Source organism: Pseudophryne corroboree, chromosome 11 (assembly GCF_028390025.1).
Source record: "Pseudophryne corroboree isolate aPseCor3 chromosome 11, aPseCor3.hap2, whole genome shotgun sequence".
Taxonomy (NCBI): domain Eukaryota; kingdom Metazoa; phylum Chordata; class Amphibia; order Anura; family Myobatrachidae; genus Pseudophryne; species Pseudophryne corroboree.
In genome coordinates this window covers 149,357,368-149,382,770 of record NC_086454.1, presented here as the reverse complement: position 1 = coordinate 149,382,770, position 25,403 = coordinate 149,357,368, and the positions used below count along the sequence as shown (strand labels likewise).

The 25,403-nt window shown below is 43.9% G+C and overlaps 1 protein-coding gene and 3 long non-coding RNA genes across 8 annotated transcripts in view; 1 reads left to right on the top strand and 3 right to left on the bottom strand.

Moving 5' to 3' along the window:
• Positions 1-25,403, bottom strand: part of NUDT22 (nudix hydrolase 22) — an 86,029-nt gene that overhangs the window by 12,991 nt on the left and 47,635 nt on the right. For 4 of the 5 annotated variants that reach the window (XM_063944950.1, XM_063944951.1, XM_063944948.1 and 1 more), the window contains exons 3-5: positions 22,529-22,636; positions 21,032-21,129; positions 20,851-20,944 (exon numbers count right to left, since the gene is read on the bottom strand). In XM_063944950.1, the coding sequence (XP_063801020.1) occupies positions 20,851-20,944; positions 21,032-21,129; positions 22,529-22,636 (300 nt within the window). Of the gene's footprint in view, positions 1-20,850; positions 20,945-21,031; positions 21,130-22,528; positions 22,637-23,100; positions 23,350-25,403 lie in introns of those variants that run through there. The other variant, XM_063944952.1, reaches the window with a different exon arrangement.
• Positions 1,464-1,987, bottom strand: LOC134970040 (uncharacterized). Its single transcript, XR_010189628.1, has 3 exons — positions 1,925-1,987; positions 1,778-1,837; positions 1,464-1,566 (listed from the first exon to the last, which is right to left on the bottom strand). It is a non-coding gene; the product is annotated as an uncharacterized LOC134970040 (long non-coding RNA).
• LOC134970039 (uncharacterized) lies at positions 6,500-7,023 on the bottom strand. The gene is made up of 3 exons (XR_010189627.1): positions 6,961-7,023; positions 6,814-6,873; positions 6,500-6,602 (listed from the first exon to the last, which is right to left on the bottom strand). It is a non-coding gene; the product is annotated as an uncharacterized LOC134970039 (long non-coding RNA).
• Positions 9,989-10,512, top strand: LOC134970038 (uncharacterized). The gene is made up of 3 exons (XR_010189626.1): positions 9,989-10,051; positions 10,139-10,198; positions 10,410-10,512. It is a non-coding gene; the product is annotated as an uncharacterized LOC134970038 (long non-coding RNA).

Here is a 25,403-nt window from a genome sequence, read left to right as displayed (position 1 = left end):
CCTTCTGCAATAGGGTCCATTCCGTTACCCCAAATTTACAGAGGCTGCTTTTCACGGGGTGGCTGTTGAAACCGTTCTCTTAAGACAAGAGGGCATTTCACAGTCGGTCATTCTAACCTTGTTACGTGTTGGGAAACCAGTTATAGAAGCTCACTATCACAGGATTTGGCAAGCTTATATTACTTAGTGGGAATCTCGAAAGTTTCCGACATCTTCTTTCAAGTTATCCTGTCTTTTACTATTTTTACACACGGGGTTCATAGGTGGGCGCAGGGGGGTGCCTGGTGCGCACAGGCACCCCCTAATGTCCAGCACCCCCCACATGCCTGCACATTAGGGCAGTGCAGCACAGCGATCCCCGCAGAGCCTGCTGCTCAGTCCTGTGCTATTCCTCGCTGCCAGTAGCGCAGTTACCGGTATACTCGCTGACTTCCTGGGACGCGCAGCTGGTGAAGCTCAGGCAGTCTGGGCAGCGGGCTCCTCTCTTACAGAGTACTGCATCAGCTGCCGCTGCGTCTCTGCTTGTCCCCCTCCTCCTGCATCTCTTGCCCAGCTGCGGTGACCCCACCGGAGCCACTACACATCCCACCGCGCCTGACTGGAGGGACCGCGGTGCCTCCTCCCAACCCCCAGGTAAATTGTTCTCCCACTCTCTCTCTCCCTCCCTCCTCTCTCTAGCCCCCCCATGCCTCTCACTCTCTCCATGCCCCCTCACCCTTCATGCCACCCCTCTCCATGCCTCTCACTCTCTCCATGCCACCCCCTGTCCCAATGCCCCTCTCGCTCTTCATGCCTCTCTCTCTCCATAATATATATATATATATATATATATAGAATGTAGGCACGGGCGGCACTCTCGGCGTAAATGAAGACAGACAAGCAAGTCTTTAAGTTATCAACGTTTCAATGACCAAAGCGGCATTTTCGTCAGGATCCATTCTACATTCTATATATTAGGATACAGGTGCACTGTATACCTTAGGGAGGGCACCGGCACTACATCCATTGTTATACTTACTTTGGGGACCAGGGAGTGCCGTCGATTTTGCTTATCTATATATATATATATATATATATATATATATATATATAAAGTATGGTATGTAGGCGGCACTCGTGGACTTAATTCAAATAAGAAACCCGGACACTCCTGGGTTGAATACAACGTTTCGGATTTATTATCCTTCGTCAGGTATATGCATACCTGACGAAGGATAATAAATCCGAAACGTTGTATTCAACCCAGGAGTGTCCGGGTTTCTTATTTGAATTAAGTCCACGAGTGCCGCCTACATACCATACTTATATCAAACTCAGAAGGAAGGCACCGGGCAAGATGTCTACATTTATTTGGCGGAGTGCCGAGTGTATCTTTACTCTATATATATATATATATATATATACCGCAACTACCACCTGGGTGGAAGGTGCACTCACGCCCAGAAATCAGTCTCTGAATTCACTTGTAAATTCAATATAATTTTATTCAGGTTCACTGTTGATGCCGTTTTTCATCGACGTTTCGGTCCATGTGAGGACCTTTATCAAGATTGGCACTTAAAACACCTATACAATCAGAAACAATTAAAATTAATATGTATAAGAACCCAGATTATTCAACACCAGCACCACCAGTGCCTCCCAGGCCCTATGGACTGTCACCAAACAGCAAAATCGTGCTTTAAAAAATATCTCAATCCATGTGTGATTTAGAGACGCCTCCACCCTTAGATATCACCTTACACTGAGTAAATATTCTTTCTCAACAAGTAGTTACCTGGACAACATACCAGATCACACTGATGTACTAGATAGCTTTTTCAACATAGTGAAGATGCTGCAAGAAATGATAACCTATTAGATAAATTACAAATAACTAAATGGTATAAGGCAAACACCTAAGGCCACCCATTGAAAATCATACCTAGTCATTTATAGGAACAGCACATGGCAGCTGAAGGCTCAAAGCATATTTCAAACACTAAATCTGTAATTAAAAGGCAAAAAAGAAATGATCACCAACCATAGTCCTATGTCAGAGAGTAGCTGCAGGAGAACCATACTCACTGTTCAAGTGTCCAGAGCCAAATGAGAGCTGCATGTAGTTCAGTCTCAGCTGACCGCTATTTAAGGATCAACCACAGGAAGTGCCAATTAGAAAAATTAACATAGACTAAACCACGCTTCAAAAGATTGCTGCTCAGAGATCACAACCAGACCCACTGAGTAAATGCTACAAAGCCTACAAGACAGGCTAATGATGTATCGCTAGGATAAGCGACTTAAATATGGGAAAATTTTGTAGTTTAACGTGGCAAAAGCCGGAGACGCGTCTTTTGCGTTCCACCGGCAGGAAGTCCCTGCGTTCCACTCAGCGGAAGTACCGCTACTCTGCGTTCCACCGGCGGGAAGTCCCTGCGTTCCACTCGAAGGAGAAGCCGTTGCTCGGCTCACCAACGGACTACATACTCATAGGAAAAATGTGTAACTAGATGAGGGGTGCTCACAAATGGCGAACATCCACCCGGGTTAGAAGTTCAATAATCCAGTCCGCACATAACTTGAGAGAACGTGGGGATCACAACTACTATCCGCTTAGCCGGAAGTGACATCATACACTATACTGGGCTAGCCCATGTGGAGGCTGTCAATCACCAGAAACGTCACGTATATGTCAATAAGAAAATAGGATAATAAGAGGGCCCCAGATCCAATGACCACACTCACCCAATACATCTAAACCGACATACATCTAGTCAATAGAACATATTGAATACTACATTAGTATAATATTATAGCAAAAAAGTTTTAGTGATAATAGGTGGTCAAGGGTACAGGGGGTGGTGCGATCATTGGATTCAATGAGCCCTCATGACATGTCAAGGACCTGGGATGGCTCCGGGAAACATAAAAAACATATAAAACATAAGCAAAGACACATAAATAGATGCCCTTACTTTCTTAATCACTATACATAGAAAAAACATACATCAAAAACATAAAACATAAAACATAAAAACACAAGTTCAGACCCACTCCTTATATGATAATCATATCAGAATGCCCTTCGTCCTCAAAACACAAGACATCTTCAATAGAATCCAACATCCGAAAAGGAATTGGACTCTAAAGAAAAATGTTAAGGGGGTTGGCCTCATTGAGGCCCCTTGGAGACACCGTGTTGAGTTTGTGTATCCAAAAACTTTCCCTCTGTTTGAGCAATAGGGTACGATCACCTCCACTTGTGGGTGGAGGTACCCAATCGATAAGCTGGCACTTCAGGGCAGATACTTGGTGTCTAACTGACACGAAATGTCGTGCTACGGGTTTATCAGAAGAACCCACATTAAGGGCCGTATGTATAGATGACCGATGGTTGGCCATCCGGTCGCGAAAAGGACGCGTCGTCAATCCGACATAACATAACCCACATGGGCATTTTAGAAGATAAATAACGTGGTCCAATCGACAGTGTAGATGATACCTGATAAATATTTTTTTCCCTGTGTGGGGATGATACAAAAAGGAACCAGTGATCATAGATCTGCACGTAGTGCACCCCCCGCAGGAAAAGCTGCCAGGTTTGGCCTGCATAAGCTGGATGTGGGACTTGTTCTGTTCGGGGAATGTCGTGGGTCTCATTAACAATTGTTTTAGGTTAGCCCCTCGTTTATATGCAACCATGGGAGCTGGTGTTTTTAGGAACGGCAAATTGCTGTCAGTGGCTATTATTGGCCAATGTTTCCGTAGGGCTTTTCTAGTGGCATTTGTAGAACTATCAAACTGAGTGGAACAGATCATACGATTATTGCGAGTAGCATTTCTAACCTGTTGTCCGTTAAAAATGCTATTCGCTTTATTGAGGCAACGTGTAAGAATACCTCTAGAGTACCCTCGCTCAAGAAAGCGAGAAGTAATTTCAGTACATTGCTGGTCTTTGAGTGTTGGGTTGGAATTGATCCTAATAGCTCTGAGATACTGGGATATGGGCAATCCCTCTTTAAGAGCTGGGGGATGGTGGCTATTTGCGTGCAGCGTCAGATTGCGATCCGTAGGTTTACGGTACATGGAGGTGTCCAGTCGATCACCAGTTCTGGTGATGCTGACATCCAGGAAATTGATATTAGTGGCAGATACAGAGTATGTGAACTTGATGGGACTATCTAATGCATTCAATTGGTTCACCATGTCAAGAAATTCAGACTCTGTGCCTTCCCAAAGCAAAAAGACGTCATCGATGAACCGTTTAAAGAAAGCAATCTTGTGCCCATATCTAGGCAGCAAATGAGTATTTTCATAATGCGCCATGAACAAATTTGCGTAAGCGGGGGCCAAATTAGACCCCATCGCAGTTCCGGCAATTTGGAGAAAATAATCATTTTTATACATAAAGTGGTTGCACGTCAGAACCAGTGAGGTCAATTCCAACACAAACTCGGTGGGGTAATCTTTGCAGGGAGAGCTGGAAAGGAATTTGCGTATAACTTCCATACCTTGATGGTGTGGTATGACGGTATAGAGGGAACCTACATCCATTGTAGCCAAAAGAGTATGTTCACTAAGTTTGGTAAACTTACGTAGATGTGTGAGGAAATCCCCAGTGTCCTTTAAGTAACTGTCAGTTTTTAGTACCAAAGGCTGTAAGATACTGTCAACAAAGATAGCAATCGGCTGTAACAAAGAGCCTTCCGCGGCAATAATGGGTCTGCCGGGAGGATGAACTAATGTTTTATGAATCTTAGGCAGTGTATATAGGATAGGACACCTTGGTAAATTAGTAGTCAGATAATTTAATAGGTCCTCACTAATATACCCCTGCTCAAAACCTAACTTCAGAAATTGGTCGATCCTAGATTTAATTTTGGGAACCGGATTGGTGGTTAATTTCTGGTAGGTCATATCATCTGATAATTGTCGGTTGATCTCAATGTCATAGTCTGTCCAATCTTGGACGACTATTGCTCCTCCCTTATCCGCGGGACGGATGACTATATTAGGAGAATCTCTTAGTGTTTTAAGTGCTTTCCTCTCAGCTGTGGAAAGATTATCAAACATTTTTTTAGGAGGCGAGATCTCGGAGTCTCTTTGGACTAACCGTAAATAGGTTTTGATGCTAGGGTTAGAGGATGGAGGATCGAATGTCGATTTAGGCCTGAATTCTGATTTCTCTTTATTAGTGGGTTTATTAGCAAAGAACTCCCGCAAACGGAGGGAACGGCCAAATTTATACTGATCTATTGTTTTTTTAAATGAATTAATTCTGCACGTAGGAACGAAAGATAAACCTCGTGCAAGGAGTTTAGTTTCAGCTGGACTCAATTCTACACTAGATAGGTTAAAGACATTGTTACTTATTGTCTCCTCCTCCCTCTTCTCTTGGTACCCCCCTCTCCTCGGGTGCGGTCTATGCCGCTTCTTAGTACCCTGGAGCGGGTGGAGGAAGCCTCTCCTCCTCGATCTAAAAAACGAGTAGAGTCATTATTTCCTTCGTAATAATCAGTATCTGAGGTAGAGGCGGAGGAAGCAAAATCATGGGCGAATGGTTGGGCCCTTCGTCTAGTGTATTGTCTATTCTGACGTTCACTAGTATTATTTCCAAGTAACCAGCGATATACTGTATGAGTTTGGTAATCGTTGGTTACAGTGGACAATTTCTTCCGTTTGAAAGAAATTAGATCACGCTTATAGTTGTCCACCTGTGTCTGTAGGCGTTCGATCCAATTCTGGGTCTTGTCATTCTGCAGCACGGCGGTGTGGGACTTGATGGTGATATCTACTTCAGTTGACAATTTCTATAACTCAATGCCAACTTCCTCCACTACCAAGGTCATGAGGTCAAGCGAACATTTGTTCAATACTCCACACCACCGGCTGCAGAAGACAGGGTTGTTTCTTCCCAATGTTGGAACATTTGAGATACGGAAACCTCGGGGGATTTGCTTTCTCCTGAGGTATTCCGACAAAAATTGACCATGTAAAGTCAAATCAACCTCTCTTTGTTTGTGTTTAAGCACTTTGTAAAATAAATCCACAGGAGTTTCAGCTGGTAAGGCCTCAAACTCTAATTTATCGAATAATAGTTTTTCAGTGTCCTCGTCAGTAAACGAAACTATACCAGTCTCGGCTTGGGCCAGTAGGCCATCGTCCAACAAATATACCCCACTTTGAGTCATAACACTAATTGACTGAAAATTTGAACAAGGGTTATGGTTAAGCTAATGACATACTAAACATGAAACGACAAACAGAACATATAAGATTCCCGGATGTAATGGTGGTGATCGGTGAAGAAGTCCAATCCGGTGTGCTGGATGGGTGTCAGGAAGTAAGAACTGCAAATAGTAGTTCAAACAAACATATCCTTGGAAAGTCCTGCACTCTCATCAATATATGGTAACGACGGCGGGTGCTCCTAATGACCAAAGAGGCCACCAATATACCGCAACTACCACCTGGGTGGAAGGTGCACTCACGCCCAGAAATCAGTCTCTGAATTCACTTGTAAATTCAATATAATTTTATTCAGGTTCACTGTTGATGCCGTTTTTCATCGACGTTTCGGTCCATGTGAGGACCTTTATCAAGATTGGCACTTAAAACACCTATACAATCAGAAACAATTAAAATTAATATGTATAAGAACCCAGATTATTCAACACCAGCACCACCAGTGCCTCCCAGGCCCTATGGACTGTCACCAAACAGCAAAATCGTGCTTTAAAAAATATCTCAATCCATGTGTGATTTAGAGACGCCTCCACCCTTAGATATCACCTTACACTGAGTAAATATTCTTTCTCAACAAGTAGTTACCTGGACAACATACCAGATCACACTGATGTACTAGATAGCTTTTTCAACATAGTGAAGATGCTGCAAGAAATGATAACCTATTAGATAAATTACAAATAACTAAATGGTATAAGGCAAACACCTAAGGCCACCCATTGAAAATCATACCTAGTCATTTATAGGAACAGCACATGGCAGCTGAAGGCTCAAAGCATATTTCAAACACTAAATCTGTAATTAAAAGGCAAAAAAGAAATGATCACCAATCATAGTCCTATGTCAGAGAGTAGCTGCAGGAGAACCATACTCACTGTTCAAGTGTCCAGAGCCAAATGAGAGCTGCATGTAGTTCAGCCTCAGCTGACAGCTATTTAAGGATCAACCACAGGAAGTGCCAATTAGAAAAATTAACATAGACTAAACCACGCTTCAAAAGATTGCTGCTCAGAGATCACAACCAGACCCACTGAGTAAATGCTACAAAGCCTACAAGACAGGCTAATGATGTATCGCTAGGATAAGCGACTTAAATATGAGAAAATTTTGTAGTTTAACGTGGCAAAAGCCGGAGACGCGTCTTTTGCGTTCCACCGGCAGGAAGTCCCTGCGTTCCACTCAGCGGAAGTACCGCTACTCTGCAGTTCCACTCTGCGTGACATCATACACTATACTGGGCTAGCCCATGTGGAGGCTGTCAATAGTGAAGTTATACGCAAATTCCTTTCCAGCTCTCCCTGCAAAGATTACCCCACCGAGTTTGTGTTGGAATTGACCTCACTGGTTCTGACGTGCAACCACTTTATGTATAAAAATGATTATTTTCTCCAAATTGCCGGAACTGCGATGGGGTCTAATTTGGCCCCCGCTTACGCAAATTTGTTCATGGCGCATTATGAAAATACTCATTTGCTGCCTAGATATGGGCACAAGATTGCTTTCTTTAAACGGTTCATCGATGACGTCTTTTTGCTTTGGGAAGGCACAGAGTCTGAATTTCTTGACATGGTGAACCAATTGAATGCATTAGATAGTCCCATCAAGTTCACATACTCTGTATCTGCCACTAATATCAATTTCCTGGATGTCAGCATCACCAGAACTGGTGATCGACTGGACACCTCCATGTACCGTAAACCTACGGATCGCAATCTGACGCTGCACGCAAATAGCCACCATCCCCCAGCTCTTAAAGAGGGATTGCCCATATCCCAGTATCTCAGAGCTATTAGGATCAATTCCAACCCAACACTCAAAGACCAGCAATGTACTGAAATTACTTCTCGCTTTCTTGAGCGAGGGTACTCTAGAGGTATTCTTACACGTTGCCTCAATAAAGCGAATAGCATTTTTAACGGACAACAGGTTAGAAATGCTACTCGCAATAATCGTATGATCTGTTCCACTCAGTTTGATAGTTCTACAAATGCCACTAGAAAAGCCCTACGGAAACATTGGCCAATAATAGCCACTGACAGCAATTTGCCGTTCCTAAAAACACCAGCTCCCATGGTTGCATATAAACGAGGGGCTAACCTAAAACAATTGTTAATGAGACCCACGACATTCCCCGAACAGAACAAGTCCCACATCCAGCTTATGCAGGCCAAACCTGGCAGCTTTTCCTGCGGGGGGTGCACTACGTGCAGATCTATGATCACTGGTTCCTTTTTGTATCATCCCCACACAGGGAAAAAAATATTTATCAGGTATCATCTACACTGTCGATTGGACCACGTTATTTATCTTCTAAAATGCCCATGTGGGTTATGTTATGTCGGATTGACGACGCGTCCTTTTCGCGACCGGATGGCCAACCATCGGTCATCTATACATACGGCCCTTAATGTGGGTTCTTCTGATAAACTCGTAGCACGACATTTCGTGTCAGTTAGACACCAAGTATCTGCCCTGAAGTGCCAGCTTATCGATTGGGTACCTCCACCCACAAGTGGAGGTGATCGTACCCTATTGCTCAAACAGAGGGAAAGTTTTTGGATACACAAACTCAACACGGTGTCTCCAAGGGGCCTCAATGAGGCCAACCCCCTTAACATTTTTCTTTAGAGTCCAATTCCTTTTCGGATGTTGGATTCTATTGAAGATGTCTTGTGTTTTGAGGACGAAGGGCATTCTGATATGATTATCATATAAGGAGTGGGTCTGAACTTGTGTTTTTATGTTTTATGTTTTTGATGTATGTTTTTTCTATGTATAGTGATTAAGAAAGTAAGGGCATCTATTTATGTGTCTTTGCTTATGTTTTATATGTTTTTTATGTTTCCCGGAGCCATCCCAGGTCCTTGACATGTCATGAGGGCTCATTGAATCCAATGATCGCACCACCCCCTGTACCCTTGACCACCTATTATCACTAAAACTTTTTTGCTATAATATTATACTAATGTAGTATTCAATATGTTCTATTGACTAGATGTATGTCGGTTTAGATGTATTGGGTGAGTGTGGTCATTGGATCTGGGGCCCTCTTATTATCCTATTTTCTTATTGACATATACGTGACGTTTCTGGTGATTGACAGCCTCCACATGGGCTAGCCCAGTATAGTGTATGATGTCACTTCCGGCTAAGCGGATAGTAGTTGTGATCCCCACGTTCTCTCAAGTTATGTGCGGACTGGATTATTGAACTTCTAACCCGGGTGGATGTTCGCCATTTGTGAGCACCCCTCATCTAGTTACACATTTTTCCTATGAGTATGTAGTCCGTTGGTGAGCCGAGCAACGGCTTCTCCTTCGAGTGGAACGCAGGGACTTCCCGCCGGTGGAACGCAGAGTAGCGGTACTTCCGCTGAGTGGAACGCAGGGACTTCCTGCCGGTGGAACGCAAAAGACGCGTCTCCGGCTTTTGCCACGTTAAACTACAAAATTTTCCCATATTTAAGTCGCTTATCCTAGCGATACATCATTAGCCTGTCTTGTAGGCTTTGTAGCATTTACTCAGTGGGTCTGGTTGTGATCTCTGAGCAGCAATCTTTTGAAGCGTGGTTTAGTCTATGTTAATTTTTCTAATTGGCACTTCCTGTGGTTGATCCTTAAATAGCGGTCAGCTGAGACTGAACTACATGCAGCTCTCATTTGGCTCTGGACACTTGAACAGTGAGTATGGTTCTCCTGCAGCTACTCTCTGACATAGGACTATGGTTGGTGATCATTTCTTTTTTGCCTTTTAATTACAGATTTAGTGTTTGAAATATGCTTTGAGCCTTCAGCTGCCATGTGCTGTTCCTATAAATGACTAGGTATGATTTTCAATGGGTGGCCTTAGGTGTTTGCCTTATACCATTTAGTTATTTGTAATTTATCTAATAGGTTATCATTTCTTGCAGCATCTTCACTATGTTGAAAAAGCTATCTAGTACATCAGTGTGATCTGGTATGTTGTCCAGGTAACTACTTGTTGAGAAAGAATATTTACTCAGTGTAAGGTGATATCTAAGGGTGGAGGCGTCTCTAAATCACACATGGATTGAGATATTTTTTAAAGCACGATTTTGCTGTTTGGTGACAGTCCATAGGGCCTGGGAGGCACTGGTGGTGCTGGTGTTGAATAATCTTGGTTCTTATACATATTAATTTTAATTGTTTCTGATTGTATAGGTGTTTTAAGTGCCAATCTTGATAAAGGTCCTCACATGGACCGAAACGTCGATGAAAAACGGCATCAACAGTGAACCTGAATAAAATTATATTGAATTTACAAGTGAATTCAGAGACTGATTTCTGGGCGTGAGTGCACCTTCCACCCAGGTGGTAGTTGCGGTATATTGGTGGCCTCTTTGGTCATTAGGAGCACCCGCCGTCGTTACCATATATTGATGAGAGTGCAGGACTTTCCAAGGATATATATATATATATATATATATATATATATATATAGAAATGAAGACTACGGCGCTTAGGTGCAGCTTTGTGTTATCTATACCTTAAGTGAAAGTAACCTTTTGTAACAAAATAAAAAACACTTCTCAATATATTATATGAGCGGCAGCTTATAGTACATACACATGTGCTTGGCATGCACACATAAGTATTTAAAGGAATTGGTGAATATAAGCGCCCAAGAGTGTAATTTGTATAACCAGGTGAAAAAATGAAGGTATCAAGAGAAGGTATAGTAAAGCCAGTTTAGACAACTTATCTGAAAACCAGAGAAGCTTAGTTCAAGCGGTACTTCTTTGTCGCTTAATACATGTAGAAAAAACAAAGGAAAGCAAACATAGTGTGTACCGTTTTTTAAATTTAAAATTTAAAATCATATCACTGCCAAAAGTCATTAGGCTCAATTAGGGAACCAGCATATTCCCAAGATACAATCAATATATAGCCTGGGCAGTGTATATATAAAAGATAAAAATATTTAATACACGTAATGACATAAAAATACATAAAAGTACATGAATAGCTGTATATCATGCGTACAGAATAAAAGATTATATCAAGCTTATCTGTCCATAAATAGCTGGAATGCATACGTACAGAATTCAAAAATATATATGGCTTATCTGTCCATAAAAGGAAATGTCAGCAGGTAGTCCCAACGCGTTTCGTCCGTCATCAACAGGACTTCATCAAGGGGATGGACACACAGAGCAGGCATGCTTTATTTATACCCAACTGGGGCACTTTATGATGACATCACTTCCTGTGATGCCTTTTTGCTAGAGTATTTAGGAAAACGTTATAAAGTATTTTAATTGGCACTCAAAAGGGTGACAATATAGCACAAATGGAATAAGGTAAAAAGGAAGATAAAGAGAGATGTTAAGTGACATAAACGGCAAAGAAAACCGTCCGGAATGGACAGTGGAACGCATGCGTCATTTCCGGAAATGGCACATACGTCATTTCCGGTCGGCGTATCCCGATATCGAATTAGTGCAAACAAACCTAACATAAGTAATCAAGTAAACTTAAGTGTATGCCCTTATATTTGAAATAGATACCGGACTAGAGACTTATTAAGAGATGATGCGGAAAGATTATAAAGAGGCCCGTCTCATGTGACGGTGACGTGACTTCCGCTATAAACACGGAAGTGAATTAAGAGTGATAATTGGAACGCATATCCGTGACATCACTTCCGCTATAAACACGGAAGTGAGTAGTAGAGGGAGATCGTGGAGCGCATCTAGAGAGAAGGGACAACACTTCCGCAGTAAACACGGAAGTTACTGATAGTGTGATAGCGGTGTGGAGCGCAACGCCATATGTTGGCGTCAATTACGTCTCACACACTAATGTAACTAGCAAAGTGGAGGTTTAGTGACTAATAGCGGTGGAACGCACCGCCATTGTGGGGCTAAATATTCAAAAGGAGTGGAACGCACCGCCATAATAGCCCAGAAATAAAAAATCATTGAGTAAAGTATATACCAAAAGTGAATAGAACCATAAATTATTATTATATTATAGTGTAACCTACCTATTTAATAAAAAGTGAAGGGTGCTGATGTTGTGCATAGTGATTTTGAGTGCAATTAAAAAGTATATTGAATTAATTAATATCATAATTTTTCATATATATATATATTTTTATATATAAATCTATATTGACCGGATGTAAGCCAATTAAAATCTTGACCCAAGGGGAATTTGTGAGTCACAGCGTTGCATCTCTTGGTCGTTTCCATAACAGAAGTTCATAATCTTATCTTGAACTTAATCAATGCGCATCGTGCGTTATTCTTTAAGGACGATCTTGTCTAGTATCCACATCAGGCAAGGGATTGGTAATTTGCTGAAAGGAATCATAAATTGGCTATTGATATCTATTTTGAACTAGATGTAAAGTTATAATAAAAAGTACTAGTTCTACGTAGTTTAGTACAGAAGAGAAAGTTGTGTATATAAAGGGATGAAAGTGTCAAAGGAAAGGAGCAATCTCAAAAGCTTCATTTAGTCCAAACGGTGATAAGGTCTTAAGTTCATGGATCCAGAACATTTCTCTTTTGGAGAGTTTATTCAAGATATCACCCCCTCTTTCTCCGGATTTAACCAGTTCTATTGCTTTGAAAGAGATGTTTTCAGGATTCGATTGGTGTTTTTCTATGAAGTGTTTGGGGACCGTATGATTGTCTATCTTGTTTTTGATGTTTCGAATGTGCTCCTGGATTCTTAGCTTTAGGACCCTTTTGGTTTTTCCGACATATTTAAGTCCACATGTACACTACAGCAAATAAATTACCATTGTTTAATTACAGTTTAGGTAATCTTTGATGCTGTATTCTTTTGTGTTATTATAATTACTGAATTTTTTCCTAATTGGGTGAAGGTATTTGGAAAGGTTGCATTTTCCACATTTAAAGCATCCTTTACAATTAATAAAGGTGCTGTTTCCAGGTTTGTTTTTGCTTCGTAGATGACTAGGTGCCAAGATATCTTTCAAGTTACTAGTTTTCCGGAATACAATGTCAGGTTTTGGTGGAAGAATTTCTCTTAGTATTGGATCCATCAACAAAATATTCCAGTGTTTATTGATGGATTTCCTAATAGTTTGGTCTTGATTACTGAACGTGGTGATGAAGGGGGTGAAGTTGTCGGATTTCTTTTGTACTTGTTTGTTGAATAAATCAGATCTTTGTTTGTTGGCAGTTCTTTCTAATGCTTTATTAATCACATGTTCTGGATATTTCCTTTCTTTGAATCTGGTGGCATATGTTGTTAACTGGTTTTGACAATCTTGTTCATCACTGCAGTTGCGTTTAATCCGGTAAAACTGAGAGTATGGGATGTTGGTTTTCCAGTTCTGAGCATGACAGCTATTGAAATGAAGATAACTGTTAGTATCTACTTCTTTTATATAGTTGCTCGTTATAATCTTGGATGAGGTGTTTGAAAGAGTTAAGTCAAGATAATGTACACTTTCTTTGCTGGTCTCATACGTGAATTTTAAATTGTATTGATTTGTGGTAAGTATTGAAAAAAATGCCTTGAATGATTCTTCATCTCCTTCCCAAATGATCAGAATGTCGTCTATATAGCGCTCGTAGATGATCAGATTTCTCAGGTATGGGTTATTATTGTAAATGCAATCTTCTTCCCATGCGCCCATTAGTAAGTTTGCAAAACTAGGCGCAAATGATGTGCCCATGGCCATTCCACAAATTTGTAAGTAGAAAATCTGCTGGAACATGAAGTAGTTATGGCCCAGGATGAATTGCATGAAATCGCAAATTGCGTTTTTATGAGTTGTAGATAATTCAGGGTCTTTGTCCAGGAATCTTCTACAGGCCTCTATTCCCTTTTCATGAATAATGGATGTATAAAGGCTTTGCACATCTATAGTGATCCAAAGATAAGAGTCCTTCCATTCCACTGAGGATAATATGTTGATTATGCTGCTAGTATCTTTCAGGAAGGATGGTAGGTTAATCACGTATTTGCACAGAAAAATGTCTACGTATTCTGATAAATGACTGGTGAGCGAGTCAATCCCTGCGATAATTGGTCTGCCCGGCGGTTTTGTAAGATTTTTGTGTATCTTTGGGAGATTAATAAAATGTTGGTATTATTGGTGTTGCCGTCATGAGGTATTGAAATTAATTTTTATCCAAAGTATTGTTATGAAAATAATGTACCAAAAGAACTCTAAGTTCTTCTACAAAATGAGTAGTGGGGTCTTGTTGAAGCTGCTTATAGGAGGATGTGTCATGTAGAAGACTTAATGCTTCGATTTCATATGCATCTCTGTCTAGGAGTACAAAATAAAAATATATATATAGCTCATACTGTGTGACGTAATGTCAACTTTTGCTCATACCATGTGGCATAATGTAATGTGAATTTCAGCTCATACTGTGTGGCGTAATGTAAATTTTGTCTCATACTGTGTGGCGTAATGTTAATTTTGGCTCATACTGTTTGGAGTAATGTGATTAAGCCATGTGATTTTAATGAGAGAATGTAAAATAGTGCTAGACATATCCCTGATCGGTGCTAGACACGCCCCTCCGGCGGTGCACCCCTTAATATAATTAGCTGCGCACGCCTATGACGGGGTTAGATGTAGGACTACGTTTACCAACACTAAAGGTGCAGGTCTCTGTTTTGTTACTTTTCTCTCAGCGGCATTTGGCTCCTTTGCCAGCAGTTAAAACTTTCCTGCAAGGTGTCCTTACAGTTCAGTCTTCATTTCTACCACCTACAGTTCCATGGGACTTGAATCTAGTTTTAGGTTTTGTTGACATTTTCAAATTTTGAACATACGACAAGTGGATGTTACATTTTAACTTGGAAAACATTTTTTCTCTTAGCCTTAGCTTTGGCAAGGCGTGTTTCTCCATTGGGTGCTTTGTCACACAAAGCAGGTTATTTGGTGTTTCATCATAAACATATAGCGGAGCTTCACATGAATTCCGCTTTTCTACAACAGGTATTATCTGTTCAACCAATTGTGGTTCCTGTTTTATTTAAAAGATTCAGCAACTCTAGTTACTTTGACTATGGTTCGCGACGTGACTCCAACATTGACTGATAGTTTGTTTGTTCGCTATGATGCAGTCAAGGTAGGTTGGACAGTTTCCAAACAGACCTTGGTTAGATGTTTTACGCTGACCATTAGTCAAGCTTACTTTCATACTAGTCTACAACTGTCTGCATCTATTTCAACACCACTCATTCCATGGGAACATCATTGGCTGCAGGTCGTGGAGCTTCTACGACGCAACTTTGCCATGCAGCTACATGGTCATCAATGCACATGTTGTGCGCTTTTACAAGTTTGATACTTTTGCGACATCAGCATCTCGCTTTGACCGTCGTGTTGCAGGTGCCAACCAGCTCTCCCGCCCAAGAGGGAAACTTTGGTATGTCCCAAGAGTGCTCCAGTGACCCCTAGTGGATAATAAAGAAAACAGGATTTTGGTACTTACCAGGTAAATCCTTTTCTTTGAATCCATAGGGGGCACTGGACGCCCGCCCAGAGCAGTTCCACCTGTCTCGTGGTAGGTTTAGTTTATCTTGTGAAAACACTATCGCCTTTTTTTTTTTAAACATTCAGGTGATTGTTATCTGTTGTCGGTTCAGCTTTAAGTTGTTCATTAGGTTATAATGATATATGTAATTCTTCACTGTTCATTTCTCTCCTGTGTATCCTGTTCGGCACAGTAAAAGCACTGGTGCATGATGGGAGTATGGAGGGGTGGAGGGTTACACATTTAAATATTTAAAATGTACCTATCCCTGTTAACGCACCGTCCATATCCCAAGGAGTACTCCAGTGCTCCCTAGGGATTCAAAGAAAAGGATTTACCTGGTAAGTACCAAAATCCTATTATTAGTGAAAGAGATGTGGGCCAGGATGTAATGAAGTCCGAGTTCAGCGGCCATGTGGGATGCCAGGCGGACTTTTGATTTTCCTGTTTGGGCAGGATTTAGTGCAAATTGGGCTGCCGAGTATAACCAGGTTGTGCCCGGAGATACTCCTCGTTATGATTTACTATGTAGATATGCTGAATCAGTGACATAACTACCATAGGTGCAGATGGGGCTCACGATGCCTGTGGTGCCCACTGTTCCCCTGCACCCAGTCACGCTGCACTGCACATAGGATTCCCCACCGCATCTGCTCTAGTCTCCTCACTGCTTCAAACTCCGACACCATTTGCGGCACCCCCGACCTCCCCTCTCTCACACACAGGCTCTCCTCTCCACTGTCTTCCCTCACTGCTCCAAGCTCCGCCCCCCCAGTTGCGGCACCTCGACCCCCCTGCACTGGCCCTCCTCTCCTCTCTATTCCCTCACTGGCCCAAACGCAGCCCCTACCCATTTGCGGTACCCCTGAACCTCCCTCCCCCCTCTCTTCCCTCACTGCTTCAAGCTCAGGACCTCCATTCGCGGCAGCCCTGACCCCCCCTTCCCCCATGCTCAGACCCCCTCCTCTTACTTTCCTTACTGCTCCAAGTTCTGCCCTTCTCAATTTGCGCCTCCCCCCTCTTCCTTACAGGCTCTCCTCTGTCTTCCCTTACAGCTCCAAACTTCACCCCAACCGCGCATTCCCCCATGATCAGGGCCAGTCTGAACATCCGCAAGTCTCCCGGTACTCAGCGGGTGCGATATCAGAAATGTGCGGCGTGACATCATAATTCAGCCACATAGTCTATGTCATGCAAGCGTGCAGGGAGACACTGAAGTGGCTGGTGATGAGGAGTCAGGACGGATGACAGCTGCAGTGCTGTCATGGAATCCATGGATGGACAACAGCTTCAGACTCCCCGGACATGGACAGGTTGGAGTTGCCTGGGCATTATGTGCAGTGGCCATTACAGTGTGGGGCATTATGTGTGTGGGGCATAATGTGCAGTGGGCATTACTGTCTGGGGCATAATACGCAGTGGGCATTACTGTCTGGAGCATAATACGCAGAGGGCATTACTGTCTGTGGCATAATACGCAGTGGGCATTACTGTGTGGAGCGTAATGTGCAGTGTGCATTACTGTATGGGGCATAATGTGCAGTGGGCCATATCTCCCTCCCATTCGAAGAACCCGGACCCCCCCACCCCATGCACAAGCCCTCCTCTCCTGTCTTTTCCCTCACTGCTCCAAACTCTGCACCTTCCCATTTGCGGCACCCCCGACCCCCTTCCTCCCTCTCACGCACATGCTCCCCTCTCCTCTCGCTTACCTGACTGCACCAAGCTCTGCCCTGGATGGAACCTGGACGGTTGCCAGTAGCAGTGCCGGCATGGAATTCATGCGACAGCTTCAGACTCCTTGGACATAGACAGGTTGGTGTTGTCTAGGCATTACTGTGTGGGGCGTAATACGCAGTGGGCATTACTGTGTGGGGCGTAATACGCAGTGGGCATTACTGTATGGGGTGTAATGTGCAGTGGGCTATACTGTGTGGGGCACAAATGTGCAGTGGGCTATACTGTGTGGGTCACAAATGTGCAGTGGGCATTACTGTGTGGGGCATAATATGCAGTGGGCATTACTGTGTTGGGCATAAAATGCAGTGGGCATTACTGTGTGGGGCGTAATACGCAGTGGGCATTACTGTGTGGGGCGTAATACGCAGTGGGCCATACTGTGTGGGGCACAAATGTGCAGTGGGAATAACTGTGTAGGGCATAATATACAGTGGGCATTACTGTGTGGGGCGTAATACGCAGTGGGCATTACTGTATGGGGGGTAATGTGCAGTGGGCCATACTGTGTGGAGCATAATGTGGAACAAGGGGCATTACTGTGTGGGGCGTAATGTTGTGCAATGGGCATTACTGTGTGGGGCGTAACGTGCAGTGGGCATTATTGTATGGGGTATAATGTGGTGCCAATACTGTGTGGTGGTGCAAAGAGCATAACTGTGTGGGACATAATGTGGCGCAATGCACATTACTGTGTGGGGCATAAAGGGGATAACTGTTTGTGGTGCAAAATGTACAATGGGCATTACTGTGTCGGGCATAATGTGGCACAATGGGCATTACTGTTTGGGGCGTAATGTAGTGCAATGGGTATTACAGTGTGTGTGTAATGTTGCGCAATGGGCATTACTGTGTAGGGCGTAATGTGGTGCAATGGGCATTACGGTGTGGGGTGTAATGTGGTACAATGGGTATTACTGTGTGGGGCATAATGTGCAGTGGATATTACTATGTGGGGTATAATGTGGTGCAATGGGCATTACTGTGTGGGAATAATACGGCACCACGGGAATTACTGCGTGGGGCATAATGTGGTGCAATGGCCATTATTGTGTGGGCTGTAAGGGGGATTACTGTTTGTCGGGTATAATGTGCAATGGCATTGCTGTGTGGGGCATTTTGTGGCACAATAGACATTACTGTGTGGGGCATAATGTGCAGTGGGCATTACTGTGTGGGGCAAAATGAGCAGAGAGCTTTACTGTGTGAGGTGTAATGTTATGCAATGGGCATTACTGTTTGGGGCATAATGTGGCACAATGGGCAGTATTGTGTGGGTGTAATGTGGCACAATGGGCATTACTGTTTGGGGCGTAATGTGGTGCACTGGGCATTACTGTGTGGGTGTAATGTGGTGGAATGGTCTTTACTGTGTGGGACATAATGTGGCATAATGGGCATTACTGTGTGGGACATAATGTGGCATAATGGGCATTACTGTGTGGGACATAATGTGGCGTAATGGGCATTACTGTGAGGGACATGATGTGGCGTAATGGGAATTACTGTGTGGGGCATAATGTTTTATAAGGAGGATTACTGTATAGTGTATAATGTGGTGCAATGGGCATTACAGTGTGTGTGTAATGTTGCGCAATGGGCATTACTGTGTAGGGCGTAATGTGGTGCAATGGGCATTACGGTGTGGGGTGTAATGTGGTACAATGGGTATTACTGTGTGGGGCATAATGTGCAATGGACATTACTATGTGGGGTATAATGTGGTGTAATGGGCATTACTGTGTGGGGAATAATACGGCACCACGGGAATTACTGCGCGGGGCATAATGTGGTGCAATGGCCATTATTGTGTGGGCTGTAAGGGGGATTATTGTTTGTGGGGCATAATGTGCAAATGGACATTGCTGTGTGGGGCATTTTGTGGCACAATAGATATTACTGTGTGGGGCATAATGTGCAGTGGGCATTACTGTGTGGGGCAAAATGTGCAGTGAGCTTTACTGTGTGAGGTGTAATGTTGTGCAGTGGGCATCACTGTTTGGGGCATAATGTGGCACAATGGGCATTACTGAGTGGGTGTAATGTAGCGCAATGGGCATTACTGTTTGGCGCGTAATGTGGCGCAATGGGCATTACTGTGTGGGTGTAATGTGGCGCAATGTGCATTACTGTGTGGGGTGTAATGGGGTGGAATGGCCTTTACTGTGTGGGACATAATGTGGCATAACGGGTATTACTGTGTGGGACATGATGTGGCGTAATGGGAATTACTGTGTGGGGCATAATGTGTTATTAGGAAGATTACTGTATAGTGTATAATGTGGTGCAACGGAAATTACTTTGTGGGGCGTAATGTGGCATAAGAGGGATTACTGTCTGTGTGGCATAATGTTACGAGAGGATCCAGTCCGTGTCTGCCATTCTGCAGAGTTCGGAAGGGTTTCCAATTTCAAAAATGGCACCTCAGCGTCATTTCTAGAATTCAAGATGGCCACCACGAGCTAATCGCTATGTCATCGCTGCACCCCCTCTGGCTGGCTTATATAAGCCAGTGTGAGGCAGCGGCTGGCAGTCTGCCAGCAGAAATGGAACATGAAAGAGCTCCCGAAGACAGAAGACACCGGAAACCGTGGGGAGGAAGCGGCCATGCTAAAGAGCTTAAGGGCCGCCGCCCCCCCCAGGTGAAGATGATGTATAATAAACTTTTTTCTAAAACATGTGTCTTGTATTTATTTTAATATTTTCTTTACAGGAGGACTACAGGTGCCAGTGGCTCTTAAAGTCCGCGCATGTAGGCACTTGTGGTTCTTCAAGTGCCAGTATGCTGGGGTAGACTTGCTAAGATCTGTAGGCCGCCTGTAAAGAACAATATTACCATACCATAAACCCCACACCTACCGCCACCAACGGTGCGGGGCATAGCACTGGGATTTCAGTGGTCTTTTTTTCATAAAGTTGGGGGGTGTTCATCAGCTAGTGCCTCCCCAGCCATTGACCTCACCACACAGCACTGAATGTGCAGTACGTATAACTGACACCTCAGTGTCCACCCTGCCCAGGACCACCGTCCACTGTCAGACCTGCCTCCTCTCTGCTGCTCTGACCTCACCTCAAAAATCTTTTTAAAATCTTGCTATGGGGCCCACAAAGGTTTAGTTACACCCCTGTGCTGAATGTTAACATTCTGAATATGTCCACATTATGGTCTCAACATCATTCTGCTAGTCGACATATCATAACAAACCCATTTCCAATGTACTTTTCATGTGCCACTAACCCTAGCAGCAGCCTAACCTCAACCCCAAAAGCGTGTGTTGACATTCTTACAATGTACCTGTTATGTAAGTCATGTCCCCCATTTGACAAGCAGACCACGTCGATATTCTGACTGCATACCAATGAATGTGTACACAGCATAACTTTCTTACCTCTCGGTCTAGAAAAATAATTTCTGTTGATTCATGTGCCTCTAGACCTCCTTGCAGATATCTTTCCTTCACCTCTTCTGAAGTCAAACTGCACCTGAAAAACAAGTGAAGATTCACCATAGATAACAGGAGTATTAAAAGATAGTTAAAATAGCATTGGGAGTATCCAAACTGTATTTACCTGACATAGAATTCAGCACTAGGGCGCCCTGCGCTGATGTGATTACGGGCAATACCCAAAAGGAGTGGTTCACTAAGGGTAGACAGTGGTAGGTTAACCTTGAACAAAATAAATCCATAAAAAAAAAAAAAATAATATTTTAATACAAGACCAGTATACAGAGGGTTGATTCTATATCGGAGTGGGAGAAGGGACCTTCTGACGTACCTAGGGGAGGGGACACGTCACCAGGGGGAGGAGCTACAGCCGAACAAGGGACCCGAAAAGTACCCTCGCGGGCTTGCTTCGCTCGCCACGCTTCGGGCTCGCCACCTGATTACTAAAGGTAATAGTTGGTGGCGTGGATAATAGAGGAACTATCCCGCAGGCCTAGCTCCTCCCCCTGACGGAAAAGGTCCCTTAGCCCACTTGAATCTAGCATCAACCATATACAGAGTTCATTGATGGATTTAAATGACAAAACTGTGGTTTCAGCCATCTACTGCAAGGTTACTTCCATTACAGACTGACATCTTGTGGTAATATTATGTATTACAGCTGATGCACACATGAAAGGAAAGACAGCTGGGGAGGTGAACTGGGGAATCACAAGCTCCCTTAAGGGGGGGTACACACGGGGAGATTTCTCCCAGAGATGTGTGCTGAGTGTTCTAGCACAGATCGCTCAGCACACATCTCAGGACGTCCAGCACACAGCGCAATGTGTGCTGAGCGAGGGGAAAAAAAAACTAAATGCTCACTTTGCCCAGCGTTGAAGTGAGTGATCTGACTAGATTTGACCTGCATGCAGGCCAATCTAAAGTCAGCGACGCTCGGGCCGCGCATCACTATCGCTATGGGCTATACACACGGAGAGATGTGTGCTTAATATCTAAGCATTCTAGTCAGATTGCTTAGAATTTAAGCACACATCTTTACGTGTCTACCTCCGTTTCGGATTTTTTTTCCAATATGTTTCTCTACCAGTTCCACTACATACTAGGAGATCAAAGTGAATAAATGAAAGTACCTTTAACATGATTTTACTGTTTACAAATACAGAGATAATACCAACTCAAAAGATACAATTAGAAGTGTGATGATGACAAAGGGAATGGAAAAGGATACATTTACACAATGGGTGCAGAGAGGAGCGTTGTACAAGTAACGCGTGGCATATGTGCAAGAAATCAGATGGGACAGATGGCAACCTTCTCTAAGTCATTTGTACTATACTGAGAAGCACTACAGCCTTGCAACTCAATTTAATACAAATGACTGAGCTGCTGCACACAAACACAAAACCGGCACAAAACCTTCTCTAAGTAGTGGTGGACAGAGATCAAAAGCGTTAAATCCAAATAAATAAAAATAAGAGTGAAATCAAAAGATCAAAAGTGTTAAAGTATTAATGACATAAATAAAGGTGCTCTTATCTCAAGTCATCTTCACAACACACAGAACAATAAATCATACTTGCATTTACTGTCACAAGCCAACACTGCTTGCAATCCTCACCTCATCTCGTATCTCTGCCAGAATGGAGTAGAACAGCTCCCCGATGACTAAGTCAGGTTTTAGAACTTCCAAACTCAGCTCTTCTTCAGGAATATTGGGAGCAACAGCCTACAGGGAGTGACAAAAGACATGACAAATATTTTGTTTGGTTTCATATATAAGGTGTATCAGGGACGTGCAGTCAGGGGAGGCAGTGCCTCCCCTGTGATTAATTATTAAAATAACAAAAAGAAGATACTTATGACACATGTTCTGTGTCATAAGTATGTTCTTTATGTTATTCTAATAATTTTAGGGCTTTAAATAGGTTTGGGAGGCACTGATAGCAGTGCCTCCCGTAGATAATGGAAACGGGGATCGAGCGGGGGGTGGGGCCAAGAAGTGGGCTGTAAAAGCCCATTGAAAAGCATAGGCAAAGCAGCACCTATAGAAGTGCCTCACTGACATCACTGTCAGCAAGGCAGAAATGATTGGACAGCGGATCCAGTGCTGGATCCGCTGGTCCAATCATCCTTACGAGGCGGCGGGACAGTAAGCTGCTCCCCTCCCTTCATCCCCCCGTAGTCCGTCACCTGCTGCTGCCGATCATGTCAGGGACCCTGTGTAGAAGACAGCGGCGGCAGCGCTCCTGGAGCCGGCGTCTGTAGTGTAAGGCACGTGGTGAAAGTTGAGCAGCGGCGGCTGGCGCTCTCCTCCTCCAGCCTCAGCAGCAGGTGTCTGTCTGTGTGTGCAGCGGAGCCGCGTCTGGAGTGCAGGGACAGCAAGAGGCGCCTGTGGTGACTACAGTACAGCACATCCATATCTCTCTCTCTCTCCTCGGCCTGTGCATTGATGTATATAAGCATAAGTTTCAGTTTTTGCAGGTACCGGCCCTAATGGATTCTACTGGACAAGTGGACGTGATCGGCGTGGGATGTAGGTAAGTAATCTCTCTCTCATTTTTACAGGTACCCCTATTGGATTCTACTGGACAAGTGGACGTGACCGGCGTGGGATGTAGGTAAGTATGTGTGAGTGTGTAAGTGTGTTTTTAATAAACTTTTACTTTCACGGTGTGTGTGTTGTGTTTTTATTTGGGTATTTTTGTTGTTGTAGAACTACAGGTACCAGCGGGCCCGTTATTTCCTCGCACGCTGGTACTTGAGGTTCCCCAAGTACCAGCAAGCGGGGGAGGCTTGCTGAGCCTTGTAGTTCCACAACAAAAAACAATACTCTTTTGTTTTACACACATGGCTATCAGCCCGGCACCCACCGCCCAGGGGTGCTGGGGACAGCCTTGGGCTTCACCCCTGGCCCTTGGGTGCCTGGAGGGGGGGGGGGGGGGGGGGGACCCTTGATTTAAGGGGTCCCCACTCCTCCAGGGACTAGTTGGGGGGGTAATGCCACGGCCGCAGGGACCTACATAAAAGTGTCCCCCGGCTGTGGCATTATGTCCCTGGCTAGTGGAGCCCGGTGCTGGTTTTAAAAATGCGGGGGACCCCTACATCTTTTGTCCCCCGTATTTTTGGAACCAGGACCGGACTAAGAGCCCGGTGCTGGTTGTCTAAATACGGGGAACCCCTGTCAATTTTTTTCCTGGTATTTAAACAACCAGGACCGGCTCAAAGAGCCCGAGGCTGGTTATACTTAGGAGGGGGGACCTCACGCATTTTTTTTTTACATTTTTTAACCCATTCAGACCCTTTTCCATTAAGTTAATGGAAGCCCTGGACAACAAAATTGCATTCATGTCCTCCTCCCACTCCCTTCCCAAACACTAATTTTTTCTATACAAATGTACAATATATCACAAGTATGATGAGCAGGCAGGCAGTGGGCATTGGCGGCATTGGACTGAGATGCAAATTAGTGGCGGAGGGCTGGGTCAGTTGATGGTGGGTGAGTTTGTAAGCCATTGGCGGTGGCAGCAAGCAGCGGCTCAGGGCAAGTAGCGGGCATTGGCTCGGCGGCGGTAGGGGCCATCGGCAGGATTCGGCGGACATTATGGCTATAGTGCCTCACCAGCCACTGACCTCACCGCACGCCACTGAGGTGTATCACATCCTACGTCACTGGCATTCAATCCTTATTTATAGATAGTCGCCGCCTATGGGGGAGTGTATTTTAGCTTTGCAAGTGTGCGAACGCTTTTGCAGCCGACGACACAAAAACGTTTTTTTGCAGTTTCTGAGTAGTTCTGGACTTACTCATCCGCTGCGATCACTTCAGTCTTTTTGATCCTGGAAGTGACGTCAGACGCCCGCCCTGAAAACGCTTGGACACACCTGCGTTTTTGCAAACACTCCCAGAAAACGGTCAGTTGACACCCACAAACTCCCTCTTTCTGTTAATCACCTTGCGATTGGCTGTGCGAATGGATTCTTCGTTAAATCTATCGCCCACCACCGATCCTCTTTGTACCCGTACGACACGCCTGCGGAAAGCGGTGCATATACATGCGGTGCATATGCATGCGCAGTTTTGCCGAGAATTAACCTGATCGCAGCGCTGCAAAAAGTTGCTAGCGAACGATCAACTCGGAATGACCCCCTAAGACACACAGGATGCACATTTCCACCCACCACTCGTCGGCCATCTATTTTTCTTGAAACCTACTGTTCTTCTATGCCCCCTTGCCCTCACCCTGTGCCTCCTCAATGCTCCTTCTCCTTACCCTACTCACTTTGCATACAGTTTACCCTCTCCCACTTCTTCACCATTCCTATTTCCATTAACCAACTGCTCTTCTATTTCTTTTTTTCTCTCTTCCTTTCCCTTACTTTTTAAATGTCTACATTATTTTTTAAATTGTGTGCTAATATGTACGTTTCCCTGCTGACAGTATTTGCACAAGGTAAAATTATAAATGAAAGTATTTGAATATTCTTTATAGTAA